The following is a 24580-nucleotide window of genomic DNA, read 5'->3' as shown; positions in this document are numbered from 1 at the left end:
CCAAGTCGCGGCGAGGACTCTCTTCAGGCCGGGGGGATGCGCAGCGGCACGGCCACTTAGGAGGTTGCTTTGGTAGTTTCTTTTAAAACGAAGCAAGTCTCAAATATATTTACTCAAGAGAAGCAGAAACGCGTAAGAATGCTTGTTCACGAGTGTTCATGGCGGCTGTGTTCGTAAGAGCTAAAACCTGGAAATGGCTTGGGTGTCCGCCGGCAGGTGAGTGGACGCACGGGCGTGATACGGACGTGTACTGGCACCTTGCTCCTGGCCGTTGCCCCCTCATTTTGTCTGGCAACAGCCAGGAGCAAGGTGCCAGTACGCGAGACGACACGACTGTCAAAACCGCAGTGCTGAGCGAAGGCAGCCAGACCCGAGAGCACGCACGGGGCGGTTTACTTTCCACACCGTCCTACCGCGGACGCTACTAATGAGCCCAGGGGCCGGGCTGGTGGTTGAGGGACACTGTGAGAAACGTACCACGAGACCATCATGACGTTTGGATGGTTGCTCTCCTTTAAGAAAACTTGAGAGAAAGAAGCCTGTCTCGGTGCGTCCCCCGGTGAGCTGCCCTTCCTGCCGCGGCCCGGGCTGCGGAGTTGGCCGAGGTGGGCGGGAGCCCGCCTGGCGTCTTCAGACGTCCTGTGCTGCTGCTGCTGCTTTTCTGAGAATGCCATCACTTTGTTCGGAGAAGACAGTGTTTTAGTTAAATTTATCTAGAAAACATATTATTAGTATAATGAGATTTTAATGATTTGAAATTTGGTTGGAGCAGCACACACAGAATTTCAATCTTACTGTGTGCAGCTGGGTGGTGTTTTTATTTTATTTTTTTTTTGCTTGGGTCTCATTGCAAGGACACGTTTCTACAATTATTATTTAGTTGTTCTTCCATAAAGCCCTGCATTTTATGCTGCTCTTAATTTTATTGTTTAAAGGATCTCTTGGAAAAAAAGAATATTCTTTCTGTGAACACTTCGCTGGCTTGATCAGAACCAGAGTGTGAGTGTTGTTACTGAAGGACGCTGGTGTCTGGTTGAGGTTCACACTGGCACCCTCTTCGTTATTCATAATTGCCACAGAGTGGGAACAGCCAGATGTCCATTAGCTGATGAATGGATCAACAAAACATGGTACATCCATACAACGGAATACTATACAGCGATAAAAAGGAATGGCGTATTGATACCTGCTACAACATGGGCGCACCTTGGAAACATCCTGCTAAGCAAAAGAATGCAGTTGCAAAAGGACAAATGCCACGTGATTGCATTTATATGAAGTATCCAGAATGGGCAGACCGACAGAGACAGAAAGTAGATTAGTGGTCACCGGGGGCTGGGGGAGGGGAGGATGACTGCGGATGGGCCAAGGTTTCTTTTGGGTGTGGGGAAGAGGTTCTTATATTGATTGTGGTGATGGTTGCACAACTCTGTGACTATACTAAAAATCATTGATTTGTAGACTTTAAAAGGGTGAATTGTTTGGAATGTGAATTCTATCTCAATAAAGCTGGTAAAAAAAAATAGCGTGTTGCCGAAAGTTGGAGCCCAGAGCTCGTCAGATTTTTTTCTCCAATTGTGAATCGGTATTCCTTGCGTGTTTTCCAAGGTGGTGTCCTTAACTTTGGGTACGGAAGGGGGGATCCCAGACAGTCTATCTGTCCTCACCTTCCTGGTCACTGCCCCAGCAGCGGTGGCGGCTGTCCGGTATCAAGGGCTCACAGGGGCTGTGCTTGGCGCTGTACACAGATTGTCTTATCTGACCACGACTAAGAGGCTTTCGAGGTGGGTACGATAACATCCTTCCTGGGCAGGTGAGAGTGGGGAGCCCCCAGAAACTGTGTGCCCCGTTCTGCCTGATCCTACACACTTTGGAAGTGGATTTAGATGCGATTCTCAGGGGCCAACAAATGGTCAGGTACCTCTGAACTGAGACAGTGTGTTGAACTCTTTTTTTGTTTTTGACCCACGGTAAGAAATATTTAATACATTTGCGTAAGAATCTCTGTTCAAACATACATTTATCCGTATCCACAAGTAAAAGTTTCATGGCATAATATCTTACTACAAGCGAAGCACACTGACATTTCCTCCCTACTGTTCTGGTCCATTTCACTAGAGAAATGTGCTGGTCACAGCTTAGCAAACTGATTTCATGACCCGCTGGGTCAAGGCGATAGTTTTAAACTGTTGCTAGCAGAGATGCCAGGAGGAAAATGAGTTGGTGGATGTTGAGGAACCCAAGTGCTTTTGAGGAACATGATTCGGGTCTGGTGTCTTTTGTTCCAACCTGAGTTTCAACTCTCCTTTGCTCGTTCAGTTGCTCACGGATCATGCAGAGTGTGGCCGTTCTGGTGGCCTCTGGTCACGGGTGTTCCTCTCCTGGTGGTTACTCAGGGCCCCCTGAGCCCCAGGGGTGCAGCTACTCCTTGGATCGCTCCCTTGTGAGGAACCAGCAAACAAAAACAGTGCCCCTCCCCCAGTCCAAGCAAAGCCAGGGCCTGGGCCGTGCATTTCACTGGACGGGAGGAGTGGAAAGAATTCCTGCTCCTGAGCCCCACGTGGAGGAGCAGCCTCAGCTCTGCGTGGGGAGAGGCCCTGCTCAGCGTCACGAGGTGGTAAGCGACAGAAACTCAAGGTGCAACATTATTTTAAGCGGAAAAGGTTTTGGCTTAGGTCGCCGTAGGAGCTTCCTAGGGCTGCTGTGGCAAAGTACCAAAAACTACGTGGCTTAACACAGCAGGAATTTATTGTCTCGCAGTGCAGGAGGGAGAGCCCCGAATCTCGGCATGGGCAGGGCCACGCTCCCCCTGAAGGCTCCGGGCCGATCCTTGGCTCTTTCTCGGCTCCTGGTGTCTTTTTTTTTTTTTCTTTAAAGAATCTCACTATGTTGCTCAGGCTGAACTTGAACCCTTGGGCTCTAGCGATCCTCCTGCCATGCCCTGCTCAGATTTCCCCTTTTTATAATAAGGACACCAGTCCCATTGGAAAGGGCCCGCCCATATGACCTCATTTTAACTTGATTACCTCTGTAAGATCCTATTTCCAGATAAAGTCACAGTCCAAGGTACTGGGGGTTAGAACTGCAACATATCTTTTTTAGGGGGGCAGTTCAGCCCGTCGCATAAGGAAGCCCTAGAAATGGCAGGGGAGGAGTTGGCCTTGGGAAGTCTTGAGCCAGAAATGTGGTGTTGGTATGACCCTCTACCTGTGTGTGTCGGGGGGGGGGGACCGGGCGCACATCGTTCAGCATCTTGGGGTGGGGTACCCCCTCCCACTCCCGAGTCAGCCCCAGGAAGACCGACCACAGGGCTGGGTCTTGTGGGCACCCTCTACCCCCATCCTCTCTCAGGCCATCGATTTGTGTTGGCTGCTCCCCTTGGGACCCGTGGGTGGGAGGGGCAGCCCCCCAGGTGGGGTGGAGGACGGGGTTTTGCAGGTGACGCAGATGCACACGCAGCCGAGAGCAGAGAGCCGTGGTGGAATGCAGCGTAGCTTCCCGCAGGCTTCCTCAGCGCCCTGGCGTCGGGCCTGAGCCACCCAGTGCAGAACAGGACCGGACGAGCTTGGCTTGTTGAGCGACTCATTCAGCGTTATTTAAGCGGAGAGCACTAATGACCACGTGGACGTATCCTTTTTGGGGCCACGAGCCCTCGAGGGTGGTGCTTTCGCCCCATGCTCTGCGTGAGGGTAGCGTCCCCCGGGAGCACGGCCACAGGCCAGGCCATCTGTGCTCCGTCGGCTATGCTGCCGTCCCACAAAATGAGAGGAAACTGAGTCCCGGAGAGCGGGAGAAGCCACCTCTCTTGTCGAGCACCCTTCTCGCCAGAAGACGGTGAGCGGCAGTGAGTGGCGTCACAAGGCACGATGCTAACCGTGAACGGGAGAGGCGAGCGGCTGACACGGCACTGCCCCCGCTCCCTTTTCTCATTTCAGGCAATAACAAGAATCAAAGGTCCATTTCCCAAGTTTGGCTCCTGTCTGATTAAATTCCGTTGTTGCTTCACTCTTTTTAACGGGCGAAGAGACATCCATCAAGTGGCAATGTGAGCAGAGGACACGCCGAGCCCAGGCTGCGTCCTGAGGTCGATTAGGTTCCTCCGGCGGTAAAAGCTCCTCTGAGGAACTGTCTCCGCCGCTGTCGTAGCCCCCTTGATTGGTTTTTACTTTCCTTGGTGTGGGAGTGATCCAATTTTAAGCACTGCTTCTGAGCACGTTGCGAGGAACTTCAGGGCCCTAGAGACCCCGGCTGGACGTCAACCTCAGATTGGCACTTTATTCCTGTTAAAGGCGGAGACCTCTGCCCGGGAGCAGGCTGGGGTGCAGCCGTCGGAACAGAGTGCCTGGGCTTTGTCGCCGGGGCAGCTCGGGCCTCAGGCTCGGAGCCTGTGTGTGGCCCCGGCGGGGGGAGTCTTGGTGCCCCTGCCGTGAGCAAGCCCCGTGCCTGCTTGAGACTTGGGTTTCTGTTTCACACACACTTCCGTATGTTGGGCACTCAAAGCCCCAGACTGTGCCTGTACCTGTGCCCGGGCTCCGTGTCACTTGCCGGCCCGTGGTGACACAGTCTGGGTAGGGTTGCTCCACCCGGACTGGTTCTGCCTGTGATGAGATGAACAGGCCTCCTCTTCACCTCCCAGTCAGGAGAGTGGGGTCTCGCCCGGGCCCTGGTGTCCTGCTGTCATTCACTGATGCTTTTCCAGATACACGGCTGTGTCTCTGAGTGCAGATCCTTTCTCTGTTCCCCAGTTGTCATCCACAGCAAGGGCTGGCAAACTCTTGGACCGTAAATATTTCAGTCTTTGGGGGACAGACGGTCTCTGTCGCAGTTATTCACCTCTGCCGGCATAGTGTGCGAGCAGCTGTAGAAAACATGTGAACGAATGGGTGTGGCTGTGTTCTAATAAAGCTTTATTTACAAAAGCAGGTGAAGGGCCAGATTTGGCCCCCAAGCTGTGGTTTGCTGACTCCCTATCTGTGGCATAGATTCTACAGCATAGATTTGAGGTTCGTTTTTAGTCCTCTTTCCTTCTTAAACTGTTTGACAAGAAGTTCCGACAACCCAAACCCTTCTGGCTACCTTCTGCACTCTTTAAGGCTACATGTAGTACAGACTGGCAGGGTAGTGATACCGTTTAGAGACAGGACTTGGGTCACTTGTCCTCTGTTGGCTCAGTGACCCTGAGCTCAGCTCAGCCCTGTTGTCTTTGGACAATGCGATGATGACAACACCTCCCTTATCTTGCAGGATTGTTTGGAGAGTGAAATGTGATAACATGGGAGAAAGTGCAGGTATTAAGTAAGGGGACATATTTGTCACCAGGGGCACACAAGGAGGAGAAAAGTGAGTAGAGATGTGAAAAACGAAAGCCAAGGCTGGGGCTAAGCTGGGTATTTGTTTCCACCTGTGCCACACAGGTGTGCCCCTTTCAGGTGCTGGGCGTCTGGCTCCTGTTGTCTGATCTGTGTAGCAAAGTCCCGGGTGGCCCGTGACTCTCCCTCACTGCTGCTGGCTTTTGTCCACCCTCTGTGCTGAGTAATCGCCACAGGGAAGGAGGCTTGGATCATCTGTGGCCGTTTAGCTAAGCAGCCATAAAAATCCCACTGCCAGTTAGTGGAAAAGGTCTCTTGTGACAGATTCCATGTCATCAAAGACCTGTGTTCCGTGGCTGCAGATTCCCAGCTGCAAAATACATACTATATAATTCTTAAGAAGTGAGGAGAGAGCAGCAGAGTTGGGACCTCGCTCAGCGTTTGCAGGTGCTGGGGGGATTGAGAACAAAGTGGAGAATGTTCTGCCGGTGACTCCCTCACTGGGCACTCGTCCTGCCTCCAGTTGAAACCCTTTTGGCCCAGCTCCGACATGTGCCAGGTTCGTACTTCTGTGCCTCCGTGAAGAGACTAGCAGGTGGTGGTACCAGGCGGGCACGGTGGTGCTGGCGTCCGACTTAGCAACTGCAGGGAGCGGGAAGGGACAGCTACCCCGTCCCTCCTCAATGGAAGGAGCACTTATAGCTGGTGCTGCACTTCATAAACGACGCTTATGCCGGGACACACTTGGTGTGAACAGGGGAGAGGGCTGTGCAGCCATCTAAGAATTGGCCGTGCAAGGAAATCGAGTGAAGGCCTCTGTTAGGGTTGAATTGTGTCCTTCTAAAAGGTATGTTCAAGTGCCTGAGAGTGTTACTTATTTGGAAATAGGATCTTTGCAGATGTGATTAAGATGTAAATTAAGATGAGGTCGTCCTGGAGTAGGGTGGGCCCCTAAGTCCATATGACTGGTGTCCTCATAAGAAGAGGAAAAAGTGCAGAGACAGACACGTGCTGGGAGAGCGCCACGTGAAGACAGAGATTGGAGAGATGTGGCCACAAGCCAAGGAACACGGAGGACTGACAGCCACCACCAGGAACCAGGAAGAGGCAAACGGGGCCCCTCTCCTGGAGCCTTCAGAGAGAGAGCGCAGCCCCACGACACCCTGGTTTCAGACTTCCGGCCTCCAGAACCGGGAGAGGATAAATGTCTGTTGTTTTGAGGTGTCGGGATTGTGGCACTTTGTTACCATGGCCACGGGATGCTAACACAGTTTCCCTCTGGCGTTTGGTCCTCTGATTGCCTTGGGGGGCTGTGGAGGAAATTGGAAGGTCACATTTGGAAGTCGAGTTAAAAGCATTAAACTGGAAGTGCTCCCTGAGAGATCCGCAGCCCCGAGGGGCGGTGTGAATGCGGAACGCAAGCGCGCAGAGCTGCACCTGCGTAAATTCTCGCTCTCCGTAGCACCAAGAGAAACCGGAGGGCGAGTCCTGCTTTCCTCCCCATTCTGAGAGTGCAGAAAAATGCATGTTCCTGACATCGCCCCGCTGCTGCATCAGAACATGGTGTCGTGAATGGTCGTCACTGAGAAGTTGGCGGTCTCGTTCTGCAGAGGCCCAGAAAGTAAATCTGTCAGACTTTGGGAGCCCTGCGGCCTCGTAGAAACGAATCGGCTCTGCCGCTGTAGCGTGAAAGCGCCGTGGACGCTGTGCGGCTGTGGCTGTGTCCCCGTAAAACTTTGTTTACGGAAGTCGGTGGCGGGCCAGACTCGGCTCACTGGAGGCAGTTGCCAGTCCCTGGTTTAAACCGACAACGTAAATAAAACACACACACGTATGATATGGTATACTGTCTAGTGTGTTCTCAGAGAGAGGATCGTTTGGAGTGTTCTGTTACTGCTCCCTGTGCTCCCGTGACATGAGCTGTCCCTCTGCCCCTCTGTGCCTGGCTGCGTGTGGGTTTCCTCCTGCTGGTTTCGGCCGGAGGCGGAGAGCAGGTGGGGAGGGCACAGCCGTGGGCACAGGGTTGCCCAGGCTTGAATTCTGCCTGCGTCATTTCCTCCCTGCGGAATCTGATTGGACATGTTATTCCACCTCCAGGTGCCTCAGTTTCCCCAGTCAGGTAATGGGGAGCCACCAGCTGGGGAGAAACGGCCCCCACGGGGTGCTCGGTGGGCAGCCTGGTGTCGTCTTTGGCAGAGGGGCTCTCGAGCTGCTTCTCTCAACTTGGGGAAAATGCTCAGTTTAGAAGCGTATAGTTCCCTTTGTGGGAAAATTAAACACATTTCAAGTAAATTAAATTAGAGACTTGTGATCATTAGCTAAGTAAATTATTTTTTAAAAATCTAATGTCCCAAGCAGGATATAGCACATGGTGGCATACTCAATAAATATTTGTTAGGATGAGCGATAATTTTATGAGCCAGTCAAATCATATATAATGAGATTATGTGGTTCTAAAACTAATGAAGTGACTGCAGAGCAATAACGGCTTCTAAAAATAATCTATGTGCTTGTAAAAAATTGCAGATGGGGGAGGAGGCTCGTGCTGGATTCCACCCGGGAGAGCTGGGACGCTGTGTCCTGGGAGGCGCCCAAGGGGGCATTTGTGGCCTTGGGGCGGATTGTTCCGTGGCCTCCGGGCTCTGCGGATGGAATCTGTCAGCGCTGGGCAGACTGGTGTCAGGTGTGGCCTGCCTTAGCTGAGCTCGGCAGACTGGTGGGTACAAGGGGAGCTTTGTAGTTCATGGTTTATGTCCTGCCGGAAGTGCAGCCAGGATCTGGGGTCACTGCCCTTGGCACCTGTGGGGCTGGGGGAGGGGTCTGCCCAGCACCAGGCCCCTGCTTGGTGGGAGGAGTGAGGCCAGAAGGTGGCTAGAGCCCTGGTCCCACAGCTTAGGTCCTGGGAAGCCACTGTGGGTCGTGCTTGTTGGGTGGGGAGATTGGATGAGGGACAGGATGGGGGGACGGGAGCCTCCCAGTGTGGTCAGTGCTTTGCTGGAAGCCAGGGCTCTTGGAGAGGCAGCGAGGCCAAGACCTGCCAGACCCGGCTTCATCCTCCTGCTCAGCCACCCACCTGGGGTGTGCCCTGGCGAGGGACGTGACCTCCCCTGTCAGTGGAGAAGATGAAAACACCTGCCTCACTGGGCCCTTGAAAGTAATAAGGGAGATAATACAAAAGCTGTACCAGCTGCCTAGGGCTGCAATAACGAAGTAACCCAGAAATTTATCCTCTCGCCGTTCCGGAGGCTGGAGGTCCAAAGTCACGGTGTTGGCAGGGCCACGCTCCCTCTGATGGTTCCGGGGGATCCTTCCTGGCCTCTCCCGGCCTCTGGCATGGCCGTCAGTCCTCGGCACATCTTGGTTTATGGCGGCATCACTCCAGCCTGTCTCTGTGGTCACGTGGCCGTGTCCTCCTTGTGTGCCTCTCTGTGTCTCCCGTGGCCTTCTTCCCTCTGTGTGTCCACATTTTCGTCTTCCAATAAGGACGCCAGTGTGGCCTCATCTTGACTTGATTAGCAAAGACCCTATTTCCAAAAAGGCACAATCTCAGGTTCCGGGTGGCTGTGAATTTCGAGGGGGACGCCATTCAGCCTGCAGCACCTGGCGCTTGGTTAGCGCGTGAGACCCGCTCATCATTGTTACCGCTCTGTCCCTGCTTTCATGGGTGGGAAGTCCTGAGGGATGAACAGTCGAAGCACAGTTGATGGTGTTAACATTTTATCCTGGTTCCGCACGCCCAGGGTTCGTTTGGAAGAGAGGGCGTGGGGGAGGGTTTGTTCTCTTTTGGTTAATAAAAGACCGTGAGGCTGTTTGCGCCGCGTCCACACCGCTGATTCTTTTTAGGGTTTCCTGCGCTCTACTGTCGCATCCTATGCAATTGTCAGCCGTAAGGTAAACAGCAATCTTTATGACACACAGTCCTTTAGAATAAGTGCTGCTCGCTGTCAGCTTGGGAAGCCGAATGAGCGGTGTGGCGTCCCGGTCTGGTTCTCAGGGGAGGAGAGGTGCCCACAGCCGTCAGATGTGGGTATGGCTGTAAATTCAGAGTGTCACATACCTGGTGCTGATCGTCTCAGCTTAAAAAAAAAGATGTCATACGTCTTTTCCTTTAAAAAGTCTCACTTAGCTTGTTTGACAGGTACAAAAGGTGTGTTGCTAAACAGACGCAGAGACTGCTGTCATTTGTTTTAAATAGCACTCGTCATTCTCCTCGGGTGTGTTTGCTCGGTGTAATGGGGGGCGGATGGGATGTGCCAGGTAGTGTTTTCCTGCACCGACGCCGTCCCTGCCTGTCAGCAGAAGAAAGCTTCTTGCTTGTGTCCTGGGCGGCTGGAAAGGACACTCGGAAACGTAGGGTGACTTCTTGCATTAGAACTCTGGCATTTTTAATCCCAGCATCTATGGCAGTGGGAGCCTCTCTCAATAGGGAACTTTATATGTTTGAGCAGGAGAACCGGAGGCTGAGCCGGAAGAAATTGGCGGTGAGGAAGATAGTGGAAGCTGGGAGTTTTGGGGTTCCAAAAGGCTTGGCATTTCGGGTCTGGTCTCGGGGAAACCAGAGCTCAGTGTGAGTTACACCCGGTGGGGCGTACCCGGGTAAATGTCTCTGGTAACCTGGCTACATGAGACTGTGATACCCAGACAAGGTGGGGAGACTCCTGGGTTCTTGGGGCACAGGCCAGGGAGATACATGTTGCTCAAGAAGAGAAGCAGGGAGGCTGGGAGAGGTCTAATGAGCCGGCTGGAGTGGGGCGCTAGGTTTATTTCGTTCATTCCTTCTCAGATTCAGCCGGTTCTCGTCATTCTCGGTGGCTGTGTGCTGTGGGGTAGCCAGACGCTGGGTTAGCCAGTGCGAGCCATTGCTCCTCTCGGACCACAGGGCTAGGTTCCCGCGGGCCTCTGGTCACATTTCTAGCAGCACAGCAGCATATAACTCTGCTTCCTATACGCTTCTGTCTAAAGACACCTCATTTATTACAATATATATTTCTGGTTCATGAATGTCAAATTCATGGCCAGCAGCGCCATGATTCGTGCTGTTGAATGAAGCTTCCCTGCCCTGTGCTTTCTCAGTAGAGAAAGAGCATGCTGGAAGTCCTCTACTCTGGGGGGCCCATTTTAGATAGGGAAATCACCAACAAAAAGCACAAAAATGCTCACAACATGGCCTTAAATCAATTGTGACACAGGCAGTGGATTGCGATGTGAGAGCTGAAACAGGATGGCGGAGTGTGGCTTGCTGACCTCAGATGGGAGCGTCAGGAAACTGCAGTGTTTTGCCTATCTGAGTAACTGACCACGTAACTGCCGAGAGCATTGATTTGGGGGTTAAAAATTTCAGTGAGCAGGCAAATCTGCAAATACGGGGTTCATGAATAATGAGGATTGGCTGTACTTTGTGGAGCACTTGTAGGAGGAGAGAGCAGTTTTCCTCACCCACCACTCCACGCACCTCTGACACCAGGTGCACGGGGCTCTCTCCCCACACACCACGCACACACCAGCCGGGTGTCCTGTATGACCCTGTCTTTGTGGAGGGAACAAGTGGTAGTCCTGGGAGGCTTCCTGGAGGAGTCTGTCCTGCGCTGATAAGAGAGGCCTGGGATGTTTCCTCCCTTGGTTTGTGTGGGGTCGATGGCCTTCTCACCCGTCCCCTGCACATGCCCTGCCAAGGAAGGGCAGAGGGCCGGTCTTGGGGTGGTGCTGGGGGTTGGGGAACAGAATGCTGCTCTCTGTTAAGCCACCTGGGGGTGGTACGTGTGCCATGGCCACATCGGCTGTCTTCCTGCTGGGCCACCGGCCCTCAACCTTCCTTACTGCTGGTTCAAGTCACGCCAAAGCCAAGGTGTTAGTCCCAGAGTGCGGCGTTCCGGGTGGCTGTTTCTTCCAAGCCACGGTGTCTTGGATTCCTTTTCCCTTGGATGTGTTTTGTGGTGAGGGATGACACGGCACCTGGACGGGCAGTGCCCAGATGTGCAATGCAGGAAGAGCAGAAAGCAGCCCAATTAGAGCAGATGTTTGTGGCCCTGAGTGTGCAGAAAGGCCCAGCTGCGTTTCCCAGCGGCTGGGTTGGGGTCAGAGGCCTTCGACAGCTCCAGATCTGGGGGCCTCTGAGGCCGACGGGCATGACCTTGAGGAAGGGGCCGACCTCACCTGCGGGGCCAGGAGAGGTTATTGGCTCTGAGACGTGGGGCTCACAGACGTGAATGCTTTGATTTTTTAGAACTTAGCGTGTTTGTGAGCCAGTGAAGGACCCAGGTAATTCCGGCAGAAGGTGGGGAATGGAAATGCCTTTCTCCCCCTCAGCCACTTGGAGCTCAGATGGAGACATTTCACTACAAAGGTGGAGCTCTTCTCTGGCTTTGAACAGATTATGTTGGAAAGGATGCACCCTGTTTGCAAGGCTGCAGCTTGCACTGGGTTTAGTCTTAATTAGTTACCCTAGTGAGGGTGCCCCCCCACCCTCCAGCCCCACACCTCATTTTCACAGCCCCTGTCCTTCTCTGAAATACTGTATTTACACATTTATTGACTTTTCTCCCACTTTGATACCAGCTCTTTGTTGTCTCACCACGGCACCCTGGGCTTCAGCGATGCCTGGTGCACAGTAGGTGCGCGGCACGCCCAGGGAGGAGTCCTGCGTGCACTCTGTGTGTGACCTTGAGCGCCCTGGCTCACCCCTCACTGCCTCGGTTTCCCCAGCTGTTAGATGAGGGTGGCAGTGAGAACTCCGTGCCTTAGGGGGCCTTGATGCGGATCCGATGAAGCCATGATGTGCCGTCTCTTGGGGGGTCAAGTTGCAGGCAGAGGTGGGTGTAGCTCTCGCCCGGCTCCCCGCCCGTTCCAGGACCTTCCTTCGGACGTGAGCGCCACCGAAAGCCGGCCTGCCGCCTCCGCGGTTGGGGCGGCCTCGGCGTGCTTCGGTTTTCTGTTTCTGGCATTTGATTTGTGTTGTCGTGGAAACGGGGTGACAAGTGTTCAGCACCTTGGCGTTTGGTTCCCCGATGTAGCCGGCAACCATCGGGCACATCGAGTGCCCGCGGGGACGTCACCTCCCACCGGGGTCGGGTGGAGAGTGGCCCCGTCGCCTCTCCTGTCTGGGGCCAGAGAAGGCGAATTAGAGGCCAGTCAATGGTTCGGTTTGTTCGCCGAGCCTCACGTGCCTTGAGTCACACCCTTCCTGCCTCCCTCGCGCGTTGTGGGTTTGTGTTCCTGGGGAGCAGTTTGCGGGCCGTGAAGTCCCGGGGGGTCAAGATAGGAGTGACGTTTGTGGTTAGCTGGTTCTATCGTGAGAGAACAGCCCGTCCTCCCTGCGGCTGGGCCTTTGTGGCCGTCACCAGGCTCTCCCTAAAGAGGACTTTTCCTCGGACTGCAAGTCATGGCGGCGTCCCTGCCGCGTCCATATATGAGCACGGTGCGTGTCCCCCGCCTGCCCTGCGATGCCGGCCGCTGTCTGCGGAGCCCCGGAGCGTTTCCAACCCGCCGCCGCGCCCTCCCCGCCAGTGAGTCGGCCGGTTTCCTTCCCATCCTTGTCAGCAGCAGACCCGGCCGGCCCGTATTTGCTTTTCTGCTTTAGGGCAGGATTTTATTTTTGTGAGAGTGGACCCGGGTGGCCGCTTGACTTTTCCCAGGAAGCCGATGGGACGTTGGTGTTAGGGGGATGGGGGACCCAGGTGGCCGGGGATGACTCGTGGGACGAGGTTTCCGTCACTCTGGTGGGGCATGTGGATCTCCGGGCCCCAAAGGATGGTTTGGGGAGCATTTTCGGGGACAAGCTGCAGTTGAGATTTCTCTTCCCATGGGGGATGTCTGGTGCGGTGGCTTTCTCGGGTTCTGTCTTTCCCGTCCCGCCGGCTGCTCTTGGCCAGGGCCTGGCCGTCCTTCTGTCTGTCTTGTCTTGGGGATGCGGGTCAGTGGGAGGCGCTTTTCCCTGGGCAGGCCCAGGGTTGAGCCTGGCTCTGCTGTTACTAGTGCTGTTGAATTGTCCGCCCTGTGAAGCGGGAACAAGGGCACAGCTGAAGTTTGCTGAGCGCTTTCTGCATCCTGGAGACTGCCCCAGCCTCCTAAAGCATTTTGCCTTGTGCTATTGTCATAACAACTTTTCTTTTGCAGTTGAGGAAACCAAAGCCCAGAGAGGTTCAGTAACCTGCCCAAGGTCACACAGCGAGTGGGAATGGGGACAGCCTAGCTCCCTAGTCAGTGCTCTTAACCTTGGCTTGGAGGCCGCCTCCCTGGGCCCTGCTTACTCTCTGATACCGAGCAAGCTCCCGCCAAACTCTCCTTCCCCTCTGTGCTGGATACGCATTTCCTCCCCGAACTCCGCCCTGCAAGTCCTTAAGGAAAGGCTGCCGTGTCCAGGTCCGCAGATGAGCAAGGCAGGGGCCCTTCCCCGGGGGAGCTCACGGACCGGTTTTTGCTTTGATCTGTCACGTTCTTTCTGGAGGCGCGGGGTGTTTGCAGAGAGAGACAGCAGGTGAAGGAGGGGCTGAGGGGTTGGATGCGGGGGCTCTTCGCCCACGTTCTCTGAGGCAGCTCTTCAGAGACATAGGCCTTCTGGTAACAGGCACAACGTGATGGAACCAGGCCAAGGGGCTCTTCCCCGCAGTGCAGGCAGGGGAGGGGGCAGACCCCGCGCCCCTCTTGGGGCCTTGCCGACTTGGCTCTGTCTGTCCAAGGGGCTGGAGCCCTTCACTCAGCGCGTCACATGTTAACCCCTCAGGCTCCTGCTAGGTTTGTTCTAAGCCGGTGGTTCCTATTCATGGGCCCCTGCCCTAGACCCCAGGCCAGGACCCCACCCTTGGCCTGGTGGGGAAGAGTCACCGTGCAAGATCCTTGAGCCCAGGTTCACTCCCTGCAGCGTTTCCCAGAGAGTGTCCTGGGACCCTCACTGAGTGGGCAGGGGAGGGAGACGCTGAGTACGCTGCCCCTCCCCTTGGAGCATCACAAGGTGCATTGGCATAGTCAAGGCTCTGAGAAGTCCTGCAGAAAAGACATCTGTTTAGCTTTACTTAACCCAACACCTCCTCCACTTCTGGGACCTCTGAACGTCCACGCCATGGAACTCACTTTGGGAAATGCCAGTGGAGACCGAGTAAAGAGCTGTCTTGCTCGTGTATGTGCTGCTCTTCAGTTTTTCTCAGGTTGCCTTGGGCTTCCTAAAGTGCAGAGCAATTTACAAGTGCAACCACTGAGGAGGGGAGGGGGTCTGTTAGGGTTTCTGTTAGAAAAGGGGTCCCCGGGCTCCGAACGCTCGAGGACCTGGCAGAGACCACCCGCCCATGGTGGGCCACCTGTCCCCCACCCCCCACCCCCCACAGCCCTGCCTTTGCACCCAGAGGTCTCTCCCAGAATCGCTCTTGTCACCGTGTGTTTGTCACCTTCTTCCAAGCCTAATGTCCCCTGTTGCACGTGAGGACGTGGAAGCTGTGCCTGGGCTCGTTAGTGAATGTACGTTTATTCTGGGTGCTCAGCTCGTTAGGCAGAAGGTTCTAACCCAGCTGCGTGGCTGGCTCGGCGTGGCTCCCTGGGCGACGGCCTGGACTCGCTCAGCTTTCTTTCCCTCATCGGTGACACGGCGGTGGTCGGGTGACCCACTCACAGGATTGCTGGGGCCCCTGCGGGCGTCCGCGCTCGCGCAGAGCAAGGACCCAGGAAGGGAAACCGGCTGAGCTGCCGCTTCTGTGTTAGCACCAGGTGCTGGTCGGGTCCTGCCTCCCTCCCTGCCGGCGGGATCCAAGAATATGGGAACTTTTGAAGATTTCTTAAGTGTCTGTGACTTCCCCACGTCGGTTATTTTGTGGAAAGGACTTGGTAGCCGGACAGACTTGGTTGCAGTATGGACGGCGCCACCGGCTGCCTTTCCTTGAGTGAGTCCCGCTTGCTGCGCCCTGTCCCCTGAGCTGTAGGAGCCCCCATGCCAGCCCCCTGTCCAGCTACTGGGAGCCCGAGCGAGCTCACCCGTGAGGATGTGGGCAGACAGGCCTCGGTAGACGCTAACTCCCTTCCCCCGTGGAGCTGCGGCCACGAGTCTCTGTCCCCACTGCACAGGCCATCTTGCACACCCTTTCGGGTGGGGGAGGTTCAAGTTGGGCATGGGATAGGACGAGGGACGGGAACTTAAGAAGGAAGAGCCGGCAGTTTGCTGATTGGGACTTCAGAGTCACCCTCTCTCTTCCTGGCTGATTAGACGTCTTCTTACCACAGGACAACCCTGAGCAGAAGGACATGTTTCTGTTATCACTAATAAGTGCCCTGCCCACTGGGAACATGAGGATGGAGGACTGGAACCCTCCCCCTCCACTGCACAGGACAGACTCCTTCAAGACTGGGCTGCAAGTTTACCTCCTCCAGGAAGCCTCCCAGGACTACCACTTGTTCCCTCCAAGGTCCCCAGCATCCTCACATTGCTCACATTATTTGTCTACTGGGCACTGAGGCATAGGGCAGGGCCTGGTTCCAAGGTCCATCCCCGGGCCCACTCGGTGCCCAGTGCCAGGCCTGATGTGAGAGGATGTCCACTGTGTGGTCATTGGATGAGTGAAAGAACAAATGCAAACTAGGCCAAATCTTATCATAATTAGACTATAAATTTTGTCTAAAAAGCCAGACTTTTATTAAGTGGAGGAAATTTAAAGTTAAAAGTGATTGAATACGTCCATGCCTACTTTTCCCAGCTCTTGAATCTTAAACCTCTCAGACACCAGCTGCAAATAAAGGGGAGCAAGAGATGTCGGGTGTCCTCATAGTTACTTTCTCCAAATGCAAAGGTTTTGGTGCAGCTGAGGAGGTGGGGGGTTGGGGTATGCCGTCCCTGAGCAGAAACTTTCATCGCCTGTAGAAGGCTGAGGAGACCCCAGGAGGGAACATCCCTCGGACAGGGGGAGGCAGGTCCCGCAGTGGCTGTCCTGGGCCAGGCGCCGGGACCACCTCCTTCCCCACTGCTGGGTCTCCAGCCGGGCTCGGGGACTGACCTGCTCGCAGTGGGTCCTCAAGCTGAATTTCGAGTGCTGTTGGCGTCTTTACACGTTCTCTCATTAGTCGGTACGGCGGAAGGAGGGTGATGATGGCGCATGTTTTATGCAGTTTTCAGTGGACACTATCGAGGGCCTGCTGTGGTCAGGGCCGTGCTGGGCTCTGAGGATGCAGACAAAGCCCCTGCGCTTGGGAGATGCTGCTCAAGCTGGAGACAGTTCATGCAACAAAACCATGAGGGGCAGGAGCGAGGCGGGGCTCTGTGCTGGCCGAGCCGGGGACGCTTGGGTGGGGCAGGGAAGCACAAGGAGCCGGTCGTCTGAAGCTGGGCCGAGGCCCCCGGCAGAGGGGTGGAGGGTGGCCTGGCGGTGCCAGCGAGCCCTGGCGTTTTGAGCCCATGGTCCGTTCTGTTGCCTGCACAGCAGCCTGGGTGAGCAAGGTGACAGAGACTGTCCCTTCGGTGCTGGGTCCCCTGGCGCAGGTCAGTGGCACCTCCTGGCAGCAGCTGTCCAGGCGGCTCAGGATGCTGACTGCACACTTGGCTGGGCTGGCTGTCCCTGCCTGGCCCCAGCTGTCACTGGTGTCCAGAGCCTGCACCTGGCCAGAGCCCAGTGGCTTCCCTACCCGCCACTGCCCAGCACTTCCTTGGGGGGGGTGCCCCGTTGCCAGGGCAACCAGAGGCCAACCAGAGCAAGCTGCTGAGCTGCTCACAGCCCCGAGAGTGGGGACCGGGGCAGGCTGACCCTGGCCTGTGGGACAGAAGCATCAGAGGACCCCCCCCTACCCCCAGGAGGGAAGGGGGGATGGGGTGGCATCATTAGTCATCCCCTCCGCTCCCCTCCCCCCAGCTGCCCACTGTGGCCCCAGGCCAGGCCAGCGGGGCTGTGCGGGGCAGTTAGAATCCGGCAGAGGCAGCAGCTCTCTCTGCCCTCGGGCCCCTCCCTCTGCCCACCTCCGGTCGTCGGGATGAGAAAGCAAAGGACAGGGAGCACAGGCTGTCTCTTTGTGCCAAGGAGACTCACCTGTGGGAGCCCCATGGGGAAGGGGCTGAGGATGGGGGGTCCCTGAAGACAGCAGGCAGGAGTCTTTCTGCTTGGCCGTGCCTTTGTCCCGAAGGGTCTGGCTGTCCTGGTAGACTGAAGGACGCCCACACTGTGCATGTAGCATCTGCTGTTTACATAGCAGACGACAGCTGGGGTGTCCACGTGACGCCCCTTGGGGCAGGAAGCAGGACCCCCCATCATGCTGGGGCTCCTGACCTGGGTGATGGCTCCGGACTGTCTGTGGACACAGCTTGGTGTGGAGAAATGTCGGCAGCCCGTGCCCAGCTGGCTTCTGGGGCTCCCAGGGCTCCCGAGGCAGCCCGGATCCTGTCCCCGACCTCAGCTCCGGATGAGCGGTCGTGGCGCTGCCCTGGGCAGTGCAGGGTGTGTAGCACAGCCCGGGGCTCTGCGCTAGATGTCAGTTGTGACAGCCCAAACTGTGTCCAGACTCTGCCCCAGGTTCCCTGGCCGTAGGGGGTAAATCGTCCCCCTACGGTTGACAGCCGCTGCCTAGGAGGTGCCCCGGGAGTAGGGGGGGGCAAGCGAAGGGAAAGCCTGGGCCTGGGGACGTGGGTGCCTGTGGCCTGCCCGGGACACATGCACATGCGTGTGCGTGCACACACATATACACAAACGTGTGTACACAGTGACCCTGAAGGGCGCCCCCTGCTGCTCTTTTTTTAAAAAATCGAAATAGACCATTTGTGGAGCAGTTTTAGGTTCACAGCGATATGGAGAGGAAGGACGGAGATGCCCCGCACCCCTGCCCTGCACACGCACAGCCTCCCCCGCCGGCAGCCTCCCCACCGGGGGACGTTTGTTACAGCTGACGGGACATTGCCATCCTTGTCCCCAGAGTCCCCGGTTTACATCAGCGCTCAGTGTTGGTGTGGGTGTCCTGTGGGTTTGGACAGACTCACAGCGACGTGGACCCGCCATCCTAGTGCGACCCGAGCAGCTTCTCTGCCCCGAGTCCTCAGTTCACCCCTCCCCCCCCGCAGCCCCCGGCGGCCGCTGACCCTTCTGCTGTCCCCATGGTTTTGCCTTTTCCTGAATGTCGTGTGGTTGGGGTCACAGGGTCTGCAGCCTTTCAGATCGGCTGCTCGCACGCAGTAGTGTGCGCCTGCTTCCTCCCGACTTCGTGGCTTCACAGCTTGCTCCTTCCCAGCGCTGAGTGACACTCTGTTGTGTGGACGCATCCCAGCTCGTGCGTCCCCTCACCTCCAAGGACCTGCTGTGCTCGCTGCAGGTGGGTGGCCCAGCTCCGTGGAGTTGTGATCGAGAAGCTGAGCCCTGGCCGCACCCAGCAGGGGCCTCTGGGTCGTCTACACCAGCTGCAGTGGGCAGTGGGGAGCCCGGGAGGGTGAAGTGAGAGAGGTGCTGAAGGGCGGTGTGGGGCGGGACCTGGGTGAGTCCAGCAAGGACGGCCGGCCTGCCCCCAGCGCGGCCTGCGGGGGCTGAGGAGACAGCTCAGCCCCTCCGACGCTGGGCCTGTTGTCAGTTTCTCCACGAGAACACGCTCACGGCACCTGGTGGGCTGGTGCCCAGAGGGATGGTGGCAGGACTGGGAAGACATCTGTGTCAGGTGCACTTGGGGACAAAGAAGAGACACAGAGGTTCTGGGCAGGAAGAGGCCTGTGGGCACAGCTGCGTCTGGAAAGGTCAAGCAATTAGCGCGTCTCTGGCCACGTCGCAGGAGCCCATTAAATAGCCGGGCCACGGCGGGAGGTGGCGGGTGGTCTCAGCCCCACGGCCTTCGAGCCGAGGCTGCTGCGCTCGGCCGTCCCGAGAAGCCGCAGTGGTGAAGTGACTTCAAGGCTTGCTGACTGTGAGGCCATCCTGTTGTTTTCATGCATAGAAAATAGTACATTTAGCAGATTTGTGACTAAGAGGCCAATCTGCTCAGGCCTTGGTGCCACCGGAGAGTGACCTGCGGCAGCCTGGGGACAGTTGTGTTTTTATCCTTGGTGTCAGTCAGATGCATCCTCTCTGCTTGTTTGATGTTCATTCTGCCTCTGTGACCAGAGTGCCATCGTGCCTTCGGGTGCCCAGCATGGGGTGCATGCTCAGTAAAACTGCTGCAAAGAATATTCCGGGCCTTTTGAAGTGCGATGGGGTCACTGGAGCTGTCTTGAGATGCTCAGTTTCTTAGGGCTGCTGTAACAAAATACCACAGATCTAGCAGATTAAAACAATACAAATCTATTACTTTGTAATTCTGGAGGCCGGGTGTTGGCAGGGCTGCGTGCCTGTCTAGAGGCTCTGGGGAGAGTCCACTTCCTTGTCCAGCGCCTGGAGCCCCCCACAGTCCTTGGTGCACGGCCCTGTCCTGCGTCCTCAAAGCCACAGGTGTGGCATCTTGCAGTCTGTTTGCATGTGTCACCACGTCTCCTGCTCTGAGACTCTGGCCCTTCCACCCCCTCTCGTAAGGACCCACCTGAATAATCCTGGCCGACCTCCTGTCTCAGGGTCCTTACTTGTCACATTTGCAAAGTCCCTTTTGCCGTAAAAAGTCACAGGTTCCTGGGATTAACATGTGGACGTCTTTCAGGGGGCTGCTATCCCGCCTGCCATGGAGACCATAACAGATGAGGACAACGTAGGTCCTTTGAGTTCCAAAAAGGGACACCACAGTCGAAAACGTTAGCGTCCTGAAGCATAGATTCATTGATTGATTCATTCATTCATTCACGGATTCACTGCGGAACTCACCGAGTGCTCACAGAGCGCCTCCTCTGGTCCAGGCACTGTGCTGGGAGCCAGGGACACGCAGCAGGCCATGCGCCTGCCCTCACGAGCCCTGTGGACGTGAATCCGGCAACATGGGTGGATGGATGCCTGCTGCGGCTTCGACTGTGAGCGTGGGAATGTCTGTGCGAGGCGGGGGCAGGGAGGGACTCCCAACATGCCTTCAGCTCCCAGCCCCTCCTTGGCCTTCTGTGCACAGGCGCAGTGTCCGGGGTGGATGCGGGAACACCCGTGGGTCGGGACGTTCTTTGTTGCCGTGGGTGTCGCGTCCGTTCGGGACGGTGGAGCTGCGTGTGCCCGGTGGGGCTGAACGCCGTGCCACGTGGCTGATGGAGCATGGCAGGTGGGAGCAGAGCTGCCAGCATGAGGGGCTGATGGCTTCAGGCACCCGCAGAGCCACCTGCTTTGGGGAGGGGCTGTCGCCCCTGTAGGCGGATTCTCTCCTGAGCGGAATCGGTGGGTCTGTGTGTCTCGCGGCTGCCGGCGGGGACGGGCCGCTAGGGGGCGCCGTCCTCCGGGTTGAGCGTCTCTGTGGCAGGTGCACAGCAGAGTCCATTTTTTTCTAATGACTTGATGATTTAATCTTCGTATTTTCTCAGCAGAGCACACTTCGGACGTCCCTGGGGACGCCGACACATTGCGGATCAGATTAATTAATGCGAGTCTCACAGCTCGCGAGCCACGGAACGTGCGTCTCCAGACACTTTCCCATTGCGTTTCTGTTTCCTGTTTGGTGAGGGGTTTCTCCAAAGGCCTGTTAGCCTCACCGGCTCCTCCGCCGCGGGAACCGGCCGGCCGGTTCCGTCCCGGTTCCGTCCCCGCCCGCCCTGGCGGGTCACAGCGTGCACTTGCCGGCGGGTGGCTGGGCTCGGAGGGCGGCGACCGTGACACCCCCGCGAGACGGCAGAGTCGCTTTTCTGATCATTGTTTCTTTTGGGCTTCCCACCCGACCCACCTCCTGCTGCTTCTAGGTTCTTTTTTCCTTTATTGTTAACTAATGACAGATCTTCATGACCAGTCGTTAGAGGCACTTTGAAGTATTCACGAAAAGCCAGCGTGATTGATTGTCAGGCACACGACACACGCGCCCTCCAAAAATGAGGGAAGCGGAGCGCTCACATCGAAGGACCCGCCAGGGGTCAGGGCACAGGGGGGCTCTGGAGCGAAGTCGGGAGAGGGAGACGGAAGGCGAACAGGGTGGCCTTTGGGGACAGGGAGGCTGGCTGTGAACAGGGTGGCCTCTGGGGGCAGGGAGGCTGGCTGCAGGGGTGTGTGTCCAGCTGCTCATCGAGGTGGGCTGACTGGGCCTTGTGCTCCGGAAGGGTCCACCCTGGCGATGGCGCCCTGGAGCCCGCCGCCGAGGTCCCTGGGGGAGCGGTGTCTCACCCCCCAGCAGGCCCGGTTGCCTGAGCTCGGCCCGCTCTGCCGTCCTCCCCTCCTGCGTGTGGCTGCGTCTCAGTTCCACTCGCGTCCCCTGAGGGGGCTCCCAGCCTCCTGTGGCCCTGTGGTTTCCTGCTCCCGGGTGGCCGTCAGTGTGATTTTCCTGGTCCCCGGGGACAGCTCTGACCCGGCTCGCCGTGGTGGATTTTAGGAGCCCCTTCTCGCCTTCCAGAGTTGGTGCTGCCACGCAGCTGTTTACGCAGGGGAGGAGTCCTGCTATCGCTCAGCCTAATCAGTGTCTGTTCTCGATGCTCAGCGACCCAGTGAAGGCCTTTGAGGTGATGCCTGAGCAGTCGGTTCAGGTCTCCGAGGTCCTGCCTGGTTTGTGGGGAGGGGGATGTTTCAATGTCCAGATTCCTCGACAGTTACTGACCTCGGGGCACATGGGCCCCTTGAGCCAACCGGACAGCTGCTTAATGAGGCTGCTCCACGCCAGGCACTGGCAGATGACTGAGGCTTTCGGGACTTGGGTTCATTCTGGTTCCACACAGGCGAGACCTGGTTGAGCAGCTGACCCTAAACTGTGCTAGTCTGGTCCCTGAACCCCGGTGCAGGGATCATGGCAGCGACGGGCAGGGGGAGGGGCCCCCATTCCTGCTCAGCGGCTTGGCCGCACACCACGGTACGAAGTTCATCATCATGACAGCCTTGTGACCAGCGCTGGTCCTCACCCCTCTGCATTGAAGAGACTAAAAGATTCAAGGAGTGGAAGCATGTGGCCATTCTGCGAGGACCCTCCAGAGCCTCCTCTCCCTCTGATCCTCTGTCTGGCCTGGGGGTTTGGAGGAGGGGAAGTTGGCTTCTGGAGAGGGGGCAGTTGCAGTAGGCTCTGAAGGCGCAGTGTGTTGGGGTCTTCCGGTGTGAGCAAAAGCACGGTGGACCCTGCTGGAGAGGGCAGGAGAAGGTGCTAGAAAGGCCAGCTGGGCTGGGTGGCAGACTGTGTGTGGTGCATGGGGTGGAGTTTGGGCTTTGCTTTGGAGGCAGAGAAGGGCTGGGATCGTCTGTGAGCTGAGGAGTGACCTGGTGGGCCTGTGTTCTGGGGACAGTGTCTTGAGAAGCTGTGGGGTGGGGCAGTAGGGGGTGGGGGGACGGCCGGGAGCCCCGAGGCCCAGCAGCAGGTCATGTGGCTGCCCCGGCCGCCAGAGGTCTGGCCACTGTGGCTGGCCCCCGAGGATTCCACCTGGTGCCTTCAGAGGGGTGAGCTGAAGGAGCTGACCCACTGGGCTTTCAGTCTGAAAAACCGACCTGATTGTCACTAATTTCTAAAGGATCCTTTTATCGCCTTTAGAAACGAGGAGCCCACTGCCAGCCCCTCCTGCACGCTGGTTCCTGCATGCCCGGGTGGGCGATATGTAAGCCTGACATTTCAACGCACACCTAGAAGTCTTTCTTTCTATTCTCCTTCCCAGAGACAATTCGTTTTTCTGTGGTTCTAACATTTTTCTGATCACCCTGGGGACAGAGGGGAAGAAAAGGCCATGTTTCCGGGCCGAGGGAATGATCTATTTAACATTGGCTTCTGAGCTACAGCTTTATATATATATATATATATTTATACTTAAACAACTTTTCGTATTCAGGAGACCTAGTTTCCCTGAGACAGATGGCTCCTTTCCATCTCAGTGGTCTATATTTTGGATGCCTGTGGCAGGTGGCCCGCTGGAATGCGCACCCCAGGAGGTGAGGCTTGGGAACGTTGTACCAGTGGGTCCCTAATTGCAGAGCAGAATCCGTCCTCCGGAGTCCTCACCCTCTGCACGGCCACATCGCAGTAATTGGGTTCTTGGTGACCCACGACTGCCAGGCTAATGGAAGCCTTAATGGAAACCCTCTTTTTCCACCCAATTAAGTGGCTGGAGGTGGAATGTTGTGCGGAGAACAGTCTGTTTCTGGTTTCTCTTACTTGAATTCCCTACTTAGCTCCATTGTGCCTGTGTATATGCATTGTATTCATTTGTTCATTCATTCCGTAGCTATTTATTGAGTGGCTGTCACGTGGCAGGCTTTGTGCAGGATACGAGGCCACAGTCATGAATAGGACCTGGCCCCTGTGTGCTCTGTGCCGGGGGCAGCGAGGCAGACACGCCCCACTATCACGTGACTGGGGAACGAGGGTTTGTAGTTGTCATGTGTGTGGGGACCCAGAGGAGGGTCCCTAACTCCACCCAGGGGTGGGGGGCATAGAGAGAATGCTTTCCAGACAAGTCTGGGGCGGGGGATGGAGTTGGATGATGGAAAGTTAAGGGCATTTCAGACGGTGGGGACAGCTGGGGCAGAGGTGTGGAGCTGTGACCCACAGGAGTGGTCTGGAGTGGCATCATTGGCAGGTGCAGGCAGGAGCATGGGGGCTGCAGCTGGATTGATGAGAGGAGGGGTCCGCTGATTAAGAGTCTTTAGGCACCACTGTGAAGGGTTTGGGTTTCATCCTGGAGCTGGTGGGAGCCATGGCATGTACCACACCAGGGAGTGACGTGGCAAGCTTTGTGTTTTGGAAGACAAGACTTTGTCAGTTTGCAAATGACAGAAAATCCAACTCAAAGTGGCTTGAGAACAAAACGGAATTCATTGGTGCATTTGACTGAATGGTCCAGGGGTGGCTGGCCTCAGGTAAGGCTTGATCCAGCACACAGTGTTGCTACATTCTGTTTCTCCTCTTAGCTCTTCAGACCTGGCGCCTTTATTTCTAGGTTCTGTGTGGTGGTAAGATGATTAGCTTCAGCCTGCATCCTGTCTGGGTCAAGGCCAGTGGGAAAGAGTGCCTTTCTCACCCTCTACTCCTGGTAAAGGCTCAGTGCAGTTCATTAGCTCTAACTGGGCTGTGTCCACCCCTGACTATGTTCCTAGGCATGTTCTGGGATGCCTGCTCTGTCCCCTGGGGCTGAAATATAAAGCCTGAGAGTGGTGGCAGGAGGGGCTGGCTCTCCCAAGGGAAAGCTGAGTCTTGTTTGGCAAAGAAGGATGAATGGATGCTGGAGAGAAAAAACATTGGTGTCCAGGACAGTCACCTGCAAAAGAGGAGAGGCTGGGTTGGGGTGGGAGGAGGCCTGGAGTGAACCTGTGGGGGCCAAG

General features: G+C 56.4%; 1 protein-coding gene across 2 annotated transcripts in view; it reads left to right on the top strand.

The window, feature by feature from the left end:
• PARVB (parvin beta) overlaps positions 1-24580 on the top strand; it is a 90403-nt gene that overhangs the window by 11826 nt on the left and 53997 nt on the right. The window contains exon 1 of one of the 2 annotated variants that reach the window (XM_045552830.1): positions 12750-12811. The exons of the other annotated variant lie outside the window; for it this stretch is intronic. Coding sequence (XP_045408786.1) covers position 12811 — 1 coding nt within the window. The 5' untranslated portion in view covers positions 12750-12810. Of the gene's footprint in view, positions 1-12749; positions 12812-24580 lie in introns of those variants that run through there. 2 annotated transcript variants of the gene reach the window in all.

Source organism: Lemur catta, chromosome 6 (assembly GCF_020740605.2).
Source record: "Lemur catta isolate mLemCat1 chromosome 6, mLemCat1.pri, whole genome shotgun sequence".
NCBI classification, from domain to species: domain Eukaryota; kingdom Metazoa; phylum Chordata; class Mammalia; order Primates; family Lemuridae; genus Lemur; species Lemur catta.
The sequence above is the reverse complement of the archived record's forward strand: the minus strand, read 5'-3'. Positions and strand labels throughout refer to the sequence as shown.